Raw genomic sequence first — 11,521 nt, forward strand, 5'->3', positions numbered from 1 at the left:
TCAGTGAATATAAACCGAAGTTTTTTGGCAAAAATGTTTCAAACTGCAAGAGGCAAAATTGGATTTTTGGGGGGTATAAAAGAAATGAGGGGGGTCGGGAGAGAAATGATCTAAGAATAAACAACTTGGGCTTTTTAGGTTGCAAATTTGCAATTTGGATCCAACACTTTAGGTCCATTTATATTTTTTTCCTACGTTATTTTATGCTCTATTTGATAAAAAAAATAGCGGATAACTAATAAATTAGTTTATAGTTGATGAATTTATAGCGAATAACTTATAAGCTTGCTTTTAGCTTATAGCGAATAAGCCAGCTGATTGAAATTGTAGTGTTTGGTAAAATTAGCGATTGAACTAGCTTATAAGTATAAAATGACATAAAAAAATATGTTTAATTAACATTTAATTTTTTTTCAAGTAAGATGGCAAGGGTAAAATTGGAAGAAAAAATGATAAGCTATAAGCTATATAAGCTCATAAGCTACTTGAAATAATATTTGAAAAATAAGCTATAAACTAATAAAATAAATTATAAGCTTTTTTTTAAAAAACGATTACCAAACAAGTCAATATCTAGTCATATGAGTTTATAGGCTATAAGTTCAAAATTTGGACAGAACCTTACTTGCTGTTTTAGATTTCATTTGTTCATGATAAATTCTTGAGAACTTCCTACGTACTTGTCTTGTTAAAACGAACATATGAATGAATTGCATTATATCTTCTTGAAATTTTACTTCAAAGAATCCTAAAGTGATATTATAAAATCACATAAAAATCTAAGAGTCACCCAACCATGTATATTAGTGGTAGCAAACTCAAACACATGCTTATATTATAAAATAAAATACAAATATGAAACGTGGTTTAACACTAGATGTTTCATAATTAACACTACTCAAACAAACTTTAAATTATAGTGAGATAAATTTAGAGAGAGAAATCATGAAATTCTTTAATTTCCATATCAACAACTTTACGAAATGATAATAAGCATAAAAAAATTCACACACATAAATAGAAGAGTTGGAGTTCGAACTCCAATTACCGCGTCTGACCTAACACTTTCACCAATTCCATTCTTTTAATAATATATAGATGACAACAAACAACCTAATTAATATATGAAACGACCTAATTAATTTAAAGGGAATGGATGGATCGATCATCTATAAGCCGCAAAAAGTTTAGGAATTAAATAGTTTGCAGCTATCCGGTTTGTCTTCTCGGTGGGATGAAAGGCATCCCAAAACACATATTTGTTAGCATCTTTGCATGTAAGTGGATTTTTATCACTGCATAAGTAGCTCATTTCAAATGTTCCTGTGGAACAACATGCCTTCTCTGCCTCCTCAAATCCTGCAAAATATATAATGTCTATATTAAAAATGGTTTGAAACTCCAACAATGAAAAACGTTGGCACCCAAAAGTAGAAGTTCACGTGATGTACTCCTTGTGGTAATATTTGAAATAATGACCGATCAATGTCAATTTGGTTAAAATAAGAGAAAACAATTATGGAGGTGTTTTGAACATCGGTCTCTCCACTTTGTGTGTTTGTTTTCAATGATTTTGTTATTTCGTCTATCAATAAAAATAAAATAAAATATGGAGGTGTTTCGAAACTCAACTCATATTTGTTTTACTTTGTTTTTGTTGATCCAATAACAATTAAGTCATCCTCTTACTTATGAGAACAAAAAGGTTGTAAACTTTGACTTATGAAGAGCAACTGTCGTGCAAATTTTGACCAATTTTTAGATATTATTCACACGGACCACTTGTCCACCATAAAACCTACCTACATGCTAGTGACATCTACAAATGATTAGAGTGACAACAGTTCTTCGATTTTTAACCTAATAAAATTTGACAAAGTAAGGAGTGTAATATGTTTCTAGGCCACTTCTAACATGAAAGAGTGAGACAAGTGGTGCACGGTGCACCACTTGTCAATATCTCGATAATGAAAATAAATTTATATGAATGATCTATATGATAACCATTATTGAGGTCATATCACTATTCAGTTTGAAATTCTCAACACTCTATTCATGCATACGAGATATCTAAATTGTGACTCAAGTGATACGATAATAAGTAATTCAATAGAAATGATATCATCAATTTTTTTTTTTTTTTTTTTTTTATGTTACATAGTCTCATAAAATTGATTTACAAAGTAAGAGTCAATGCAATTATGCAAGAAAAATTACATAACTTTGTAGAGAGGTGGCCTCCCTCCATAAATTTATATTGATGACCAAATATAAAAGCATACCTAATAAAATTTGAGTAGGGTATACAACATATATGCTAAAGTTTCTTACTGGCCACGTTTTTAAATTTCAACATATATGCTAAAGAACAATATTTCAAGACAGAGCTTTTTCCATATTTTGACACTTAAATCTTGAGTCTGATAGTTTAAGTTTTAAAAAATTGGATTTTTTTTTTCCTTTTCAAAGTGTTTATGAAGATTTTTGAACTCCGTTTTTTGAAATTATAAAACCAAACACCACATGACCAATATTTTATTTTTGTTGGAATAAACAAATAGTTAACTCATTTTTTTTGGACTAAAAATAGTTAACTCATTTATATACTAATATAGTACTATTTTATTAAGTAATTGTAGTATTTTTTTTTCTATTGGCCAACACATTTTCAAATAAACACTGAGGCGGAATGCGGTGACCCTAGTTCGAACATGAATTCCACATAAAATATTTCTCACAGCCAAACCACTAGACTATATCAGCAGGATAGTTAATTTTTTAATTATTTTATGATATTTCCTCCGGTCGTATATATAACAAAAAATTTGTTTTTTATATTAATTGTAAAATTGATGAATCATCATATTATATATATGGTGATATATATTTTCAATCTAATGAATCTTTTTGTAAAATTTGTATTCTTTAAAGCGTTATTAAGCGACGTAACATTATTAAAATGTTACACCGATGTAATTTGATCCTATTTATTTATTTATTTATTTTTATTTTTAAAAATGTGATGAATCATTGAGTTAAAAGCATAAGAGGACCAAACCCAATTTGAATGAAGCATTTTTTTTTTGAATCTGCAATTTGAATGAGCATTAAATCCCAAAAACCCAAGGCATGGTAGTGTACTAGTTCTAAGGACCACCGGCTTAAGTGTAGGGTACGCTTATTTTTTTTACAATGACCAAGACAGTAGTTTGAAAGCTACATATGAATTGAACAAATCAGAGGCTATAAAATGTTACACCAACTTCTCTGCAGAAATCTAAAGACCAAAAAAGATCTCATCCTCTCTGGAAAGGATGGACCAAGAGATTTATGTATTGATTGGATGAACATCAAAACATACGGTAAAACTTTGTAGGTTCAATAGTGAGAACAGTTAAAATAGGCAAATACTAATGTGGAGATTGGAGAATGGTCACTATCGACCTACATTTGAAATTTTCCACGTGAGTTTAACTCAGTTGATAAGAACATCGCACTATATATGTCGGAGTTGGGGTTCAAACCTTGAACATTCCACTTAATGTGAAATTTCTAGTCACTAGATTACTCGACCAAAAAAAACTGGCATCAATCATTTGCATTCGTGGTGAGTAAATTGCAATGATTATGTTCAAACATTTGCGGTTAATAGTTTTTAAAGATGCATAGGAATTTTCACACATTGGATTTTGGTCTAGTTTTCAAGGTTTTTTTGTATTTTTTTATTTGATATATTTTATGGGTTATGCTAACCGGTGCCCCAGGGGCACTGGTTAAGCAAACCAAAAAAAGAAATTTTTAAATTGAAAATAATATTTTTTAGACTTTCGAGGCGTTGACTGCACAAAGTTCAATGTCATATTACTATATTTACTTCTTTAAACAGTGCCCCGGGAGCACTGTTTAGCTTTTCCATATTTTATTAGGGTGTTTTTAAAGTAATTTCTTTAGGATGCCAATATAATTGAGATGTCTTAGTTGCCATTTTTATATCCTTTTGCATTAACAACAGGTTTACGAGTCGGGTTGATTTTAACCAAACCCGTAATCTGATTTGATCAAAATTAATTGAGTTGGGTGTAAAATAAGTATTTTTTATTTCAAATTTGAATCGACTCAACAGTTTAATTTGGTGAGTTGGGTCAACAAATCATTATATATGATTTTTTAAAAAAATTTCAAATAAAAATATATAATTAAAAGAAGTTTTATTTCTTGAAATTTTTTACTATTTAAAATTGAAACACTTGAAATTACATAAAACACTTCAATTATAGTATCAAAATTAAAGATTTTAACACATAAATATCTTAAACTTATTTATCAAAAATAAAAATGTAACATTTTTTACAAACAGGTTAGATTTGCAGGTTTATGGGTTTAGAATCATAAAGTCGTTTCATGAACCAAACAACTTCGGATTTGAACGATTGTTTCGGATTAGATTCACACTTGAACAAGTTTGGATAAAATACAGGGTTAAACGAATCACCCATACATACATGTGAAATTATTATTTCAAAAATTCTTGACTCTGTTAAATTTTACTTGTATTAGTCATTTTGAGAGAACATGCATGTTACGATAAGTGGTTAATATAAGAATGAAATTGATAATAAAATATTAAAATATAACAATCTAAGTGGTTAAATATCGCCAATTTAACTATTTAATAGAATCAAAAACATTTTTAAATATTTATAATTCTAGAGACTATTTAATAACTCCTTAGAAAATCAGTAGTGATTTACTCATTTGTATTAGAGTATAGCCGACATAAGAGATGCACATATAAATACCATGACAATTAGGTCCATACCGCGTTAGAACGTGAGTAGGGAGTGTTACTGAATTGAATTAACACACTGGAAAACGAGCAATCATATAAGTGATTTTGACATCATACTTTTATTCAAAGACTTAAGATATTAAATTTATAGATTCTCTCATCGCAATCATCACCACTCACTTACTGTTACTAGCTATATAAAGAAAACATATAACAAATAAGTGAGAGTAAATAAAGAAAACATACCATAGAAGGAAGGACGTGTAATGATATCATTGATAATATCATAAGCATTTGCCGACAAAGCTTTCACTTGTGGGAGCTCCCTATTTACCTTTGATATCATATTCTCCAATTTTGCATTAAATTCCAAAGCCACATTGTTGTATTTTTCATTGCAACCATGGTTATCTAAAATATTTGTTGCCCTCTCTAATGGTAGACACCCCATAGGAATAAGGCCAGTTATGGACAATTTCCTAGCACCGAGTGAATATATTTTCCTAACAAAATTCTCAGCAATATCCACTAGAAAATCTTGATACTGTGATTCGGTGAAATGAAATTGTCTTGTTGGGAAAATATAATAGTTTTCTAGGAAATCATTGGTTCCTAAGCTTATTAGATATAATGCTTCACTTATTATATAATTTGCCTTCTCTTTACCGACATGAGCTCTTAATTTTTCTTGATACTCCTTGAAGTACTCTATCTCCTTCCATAGTGGTATTACATTCTGTGAAAATTGAACACATGTTAATTATTTAATTAACTTTAATTAATTACTAGTTTATTATGAAAATAAATAGGCCATAACTTATGAAAATTAAACACATTTTTTTTTTGAAGGCGAAAATTAAACACATATCAATTGCACCTATAATATTTATATTAAACGACAAATATTAGTCAAAAAATTATTAGTATTGTTAATATTATGTTGCAGACTTAAAATAGAAATCGAATCTTAATTTCCTTGTCACCTCATTTTTTAATCATCAAGTTATTCTTGTATTCTCTTGTCACCTATTGTATTTATTTAGCAACAACAACTTAAATCAATATTTTTTATACACAATAAAAAAAATTACATTTTAAACATAATAAATTTATTAATTTAAATCTCGTAAATTATTAACGCAATTAATAAAAATATTGCATTTTATATTAGAAATGAATTTCGAAACTCAATCTTCCACTTAGCCTGTGATGACATTGAAAAGAAAATTGTCATGTCACATAGTATAATGTTTAGAAATCAGCACATGTATTTTTTAATCATTTACTCATAATAACTATTTATAATGTTTTTAATTGAAATGCACTGACGGTGTAAAATAGTTTTACATGATCGTTCAATAAATAACCATCATTTTGTCATGTCAAGAAAGTGGGGTGAAGTGAAGTGATGTGGCGGAAAACATTATTGATATTAATTAACAGTGTAAAATTATTTTACACCGTCGGTACATATCAATTAAATCTTTCTATAAGTCGTCTCTCAACACTACACATGGTATCACTTTGTCATGTCTAAAGGTATCATTGGCTCTGCCATCAATCATGATCTCCACTTGTTGTCATGAACAAGATCTTTAATTTCCTTTTTAATTAAAAACCTAACTTGTAGGTGTTTATTGCTCCTCAATGAGTGAATTATCATCACATATACTATAGTAGTACAATAGCTAGTACTCCACATTAGAAAGATATTAAAGAAATTTGGTTGAGAGAAAGGAAGAGAAACATAAGGAGATAGATGGATAAAGTTGATAGTGAAAGGAGCTTTACAATGGAAATGTTTGGCTACGATAAATTGGATCACTATTGTATTGAGTTTCAAAGCCTATATAATTTGTTTCTTACCAAAAAAAGAAATTAGAATGTTATTTATTTTTTAATTTTTAAACATACAATTAGTTAATTGAATTTTATAATATAAAAAATAATTAACATATATGATAATCTATTAAAATTTATTAAACATTAAACTATATAATAAAAACTCTTATTTCTAGTCTTCCATTAATTTGTGTTTGGCTCTACTATTGTTATGTTTGAGAAAAAAATATCAATATTTTTAAAGACCAAATATATATTTAAAAATATGGTTGAAAAAAACGCAAACTTACTAGTACATCAGAAGTTGCATTATCATATCCAGTTCCAGCAGAAGCAAAACAAACACCGGTGACAAAATCATCAATGGTATAAGCAGAATCCAAATACGCTGGTATATTTTTCTTAACACCAAAAGCCTCCGCGATGAAGTCCGGCGGAACACGACCATTACAAAACCGTCCTGTGGGGCGACCACCTTCGAAGTCACGGCCGTATGGTTTAAAGTTGCTCTTGAGAAGTGTTGCTATCTTATTGTTGTTTCCAGAATCAACAGAAGAATCACCAAAGACAATTACTGCTGGTACATGATTTCTAGTCTTGCAAGCCACCATGATAATTTGTGTTATCAATATTAGCAATGCTATGAATATGCATATAAGCCTCATAATGATTAATGATTATGTAATTCTTTGATTTTAATTCTTTTGGAGAAACTATTTTGACTTCCATAGAATCTATCTACTATGGAGTATATATAGTAGTTGTTCATCAAGGTCAGATAAATGTGATTTAATGCTCAAAGAAAGTTTGGTTGGGAGTTTTCAATGAACAGTTTGTACATGGCTTTTAACGTTTCCTTCTGATACTACCCTTAGACAAAATTACATTATATTTGAATTGGTCTTTTATAACATTAAATTATATTTGCGCTGTTATACAACACATTTTTTTTCACTTGCTGCATTACTTCACAAATTTGGCAGAAAATATTTATTTGGTTGGGTACTAATGACATCCCTTTTGAGTAGAGCTGTCAAATGTGCTGGCCCGGCCCAGCCCGATGGGCCAGTCAAAATAAATGGGCTGGACTAATAATTATCAAATCCGGCCCGACCCTTATGGGCCAACTGGGCTAATGGCCAGTCCGACCCATTTCATTTTACTTTTTTCTTTTTATTCAATATTTTTTATATTATTTTGATATATTAGTTCTTAATAATTATCAATTTTATTAAGATATTATTTGATGCAAGTGTAAATAATTTTTACATCAACACTAAAAAACAATTAAACTTTAATTTTAGGTAAATATACCTTCTTTTATTAAGCTTACTCATTTAAATATATTTTTTATAATAATTTATCAATTAAATGATAATTTTTCATTGATATTATTTTTATAAATTATTTTTATTAATTAAATGATGGGCTAATGAGCCAGCCCAAAGCCCGGTGGGCTGGCCCAGCCCAGCCCGATGTCCATATGAGCTAAATGGGCTTGGCCCGAAAAAGTCAAATTGCATTTTGGGTTATGTTTTTGTGGCCCAACTTGCCAAAGACCGTGGGCTAATAGGCCAGCCCATCAGTCCGGCCCATTTTGACAACTGTACTTTTGAGGACGTTACAAGCCATTTCTCTTTGTTAGGTGAATTAGCAAAAAACAATCATAGCAAGCGAATCCATCATATAATTTGGTTGACGACAACATGAAGTATTTGGCGTACGCGTAATAACATTATTTTTAAAGGAGATTGTGTCAATATATCATCTTTAGTGGAGCAACTTGTTTATTTTTCTTGGTTTTGGTTTATAGGCCGAACAGAGAACAATGTTAATTTAGCTTTCTCTGACTGATGTAATAATCCTTTAGATTGTTAATTTTCAACGCATCTAAAGTGATATGTTCTAAATTGTAAGATTGAGTACCTCTTGTACTCCTTATAATTTATTTTTTGCTTATAAATTATTTTTTTTGCGCTGTCATGTTTTTTTTTAACAAGTTTGATTAATAAGAAATATGTGTGACATTTTAATATCTCAGTCTCTTCAATAAAGAAATTAAAAATTAGCTATTAAATACATTGCTTAGTGTGGTGAAGTAAGGAGGAGACAAAGACTATATATTGGACCTATGTTTTTTGTTTTTAGAGAAGTTTAAAGACAAATTAGCTATTGACATATGAAAGTTTGATGGAAGAATCAACTTTGCCTTGTGGAAAGTAGAAGTCTAGAATATGCTAAAATAATCAAGATTACACAAGGCGTTGCTGAAAGTATATATGAAAAGTCTGAGCATGTAAAGAGAAATTGTCCAAGTGGAGCAGTATCTGAAAAATTAAGACTCTGAGGCAAGTGCTAGCAACGTATCCCTTGTTTGAGAGATGATGGTGATCTTATCTAGAAGATAAAGTGTGTCGTTATGGTATTTTCGCTATACCATGCAAAAGGACAAATGATTGCTAGCAGATTCAGAACGACGCACAGACATTGGTTAATTGATTCAATGTGTGTGGTGAGATGTGTTGATGACTGAAGCCTGAAGAATTTCCTGAAAGCCAACATGAGAGTTGCACCATATTCTTTTAATAAGGTTTACGTGAATAAATTCTTGGAATGGTTCAGATTCAAGTGAAGTGTACTTTTATAATGTGGTTGCGTAAAAAAAAAATAATGTGGTAGATCAATGTTAGTATTTATATCGAGAAATGTGTTCATATTTAATGTTCGAGTGCAATGGCTAAAATGAGATTATATTTGGGAGATAAAATTTATGAAAAAATTAGCATAAAAAGTGCTTTATACAGTTAAAAATATAGTAATATAAATTTGACAAAATTACTCTATAAAATTTAATGTAATAATTTAGTTATTTATCTTTCTATTTTTTCACAACATTTTTTTATATTTTTTATATGAATTTCCAATTTCAAATCCTTGATTTTCTTTATATGTATGCTCTCGATCATAAATATATATTATGTCCAAAAACAAATGATATATTTGAAGCTTAACAAATTATTTGCAAAGATAACAAAAACGACGAGAAAAAAAAATAACGAATCAGATCATTACTTAAAATTAAGTTGATGGAGTACAAACTAAGTGTAATTTTGCCTATAAACTGCTATTTGTTTAACAGGGACTAGCTAGATTGCAACTTATAATTTTGTCTATAGTAATATAAACTTCTATTTTGCCTCTAAATTTTGAGAAGAGGAATGATTCTTACTAAAATTTCGAATGCAAGTTGGCTTGAAGCTAATTAAATTGTCCTAACTATATTTTTATACACACCACATGCATATTAATTAACAAGGACTAGATTGTGAAATCAAACTACCAGCCTTCAATACTATTATGAGATGCATAATACACTCCAATAATATTATTGGATATCTCACTGTATTATAACTGAATTGATTGATGTTTGTAGTGGAATGTGTTGAATTAGCAACAACATATCTTAAAATTGATTTATGATCATCATATTATTTATGAGAAGTGTCACCATATGATTTAATTCATTTCCAACTTGTGGTACTTGGGGTTTATCTCGAAGATATAAATGATCATGTTAGTGTGTGACATATTTGAAAATTGTCCAAATTTTGTATTAAAGCATTTATAATAATGATTAATGTTTCATCTATTTGACATTAAGTTAAATAAACATTATTGTACTATCAAATAAAATAAAAATAAAAAACTCTCATTTGTCTTTAGAGTTAAACTTTGGGTTTTACAAAAAATGATGACTATAGAATATCTCTCTCTCTCTCTCTCTCTCTCTCTCTCTCTCTCTCTCTCTCTCTCTCTCTCTCTCTCTCTCTCTCTCTCTCTCTCTCTCTCTAAGTTATTACTGATTTACTGATTAATGATTATGTAATTCTTTGATTTTAATTCTTTTGGAGAAGCTATAGTTTGGCTTCCATAGAAGCTATGTGGAGTAACCCAATAGCACTTAGATGAGATGACACACGAGTTTTTTCTAGCTTGATTAAGGTCTTGAGTTCGATTTTTGGTTTAAGCATACAATAGTGTTAAAACTCTTCGGGAGACTTTGCTTCCCATTTGGGTCGCACAAGACTTGAGGGATTATCTCTGCAGTTGCGCGAAGAGTATAGCTAATTTACGGCAAAAAAAAGAGGCTATATGTATATGGAGTATATATTGTTCAAGGTTATTTAAATGTGTGTTAATAGACATATATGTTTATAAGTGATGGCAATCCTCAGTTTCTCACCTTACAAACTAATTTCTCTTAATTCTAGTTAAAATGGTATCAGAACCTCTCAATGAAAGCTTTTTTTCCCCTTCATCAATTGCGCCACACAACAATGCTAGTGCTTTTAGATCTCTTGATAAATTGATTGAACAATGCTATGATGAAATCACAAATTAAGTTAATTGATCCATTACCCCCATGAACAAGATTTTTCAATGGTTTTGCAACATGAAAGACAAGACAATTTTGGTTTAGTTGATAAGTCCAAAGTCTATTGAGAATCCTACAAAGTTTTTTTTTTTTTTTTTTTTTTTTTTTTTTTTTTTTAAAATTTTTTCAAGAATCCTACAAAATTGCATCTCCCACAATCACTCAAGATCAAGATTAGCGTATGCCTTTCATCCGCATAAAATTATCAGGTTTTTCATCGGGTCATCCACTATTTATATCTGCGCACCAAACTTAATAGTACTGGATGCGATTTTATATTGAACGGTTTGTATGTGGCTTTTAACGTTTTTTATGATGTTATGAAATACAAGTTTAATGGAGATACTGTAAGTTAAATTACATCTGCATTCACTACGTTCGTCACTTTTCTATCTTCTTTCATTTGTTTGTCTTTAAATTTAAATCCTCAAATTCAAAAACTTTATAACAAGTGT

At 29.6% G+C, this 11,521-nt stretch overlaps 1 protein-coding gene across 1 annotated transcript; it reads right to left on the reverse strand.

Annotated features, from left to right (window-relative positions):
• Nucleotides 1-810: 810 nt before the first annotated feature.
• Nucleotides 811-7,508, reverse strand: LOC123882340 (GDSL esterase/lipase At2g42990-like). Its single transcript, XM_045931186.1, has 3 exons — nucleotides 6,922-7,508; nucleotides 5,036-5,525; nucleotides 811-1,359 (listed from the first exon to the last, which is right to left on the reverse strand). The coding sequence occupies exons 1-3, from the start codon at nucleotides 7,294-7,296 to the stop codon at nucleotides 1,166-1,168; spliced, it is 1,059 nt and encodes a 352-aa protein (XP_045787142.1). The 5' UTR covers nucleotides 7,297-7,508; the 3' UTR covers nucleotides 811-1,165.
• Nucleotides 7,509-11,521: the final 4,013 nt, after the last annotated feature.

The sequence above is a fragment of the Trifolium pratense genome, linkage group LG4 (assembly GCF_020283565.1).
Source record: "Trifolium pratense cultivar HEN17-A07 linkage group LG4, ARS_RC_1.1, whole genome shotgun sequence".
Taxonomy (NCBI): domain Eukaryota; kingdom Viridiplantae; phylum Streptophyta; class Magnoliopsida; order Fabales; family Fabaceae; genus Trifolium; species Trifolium pratense.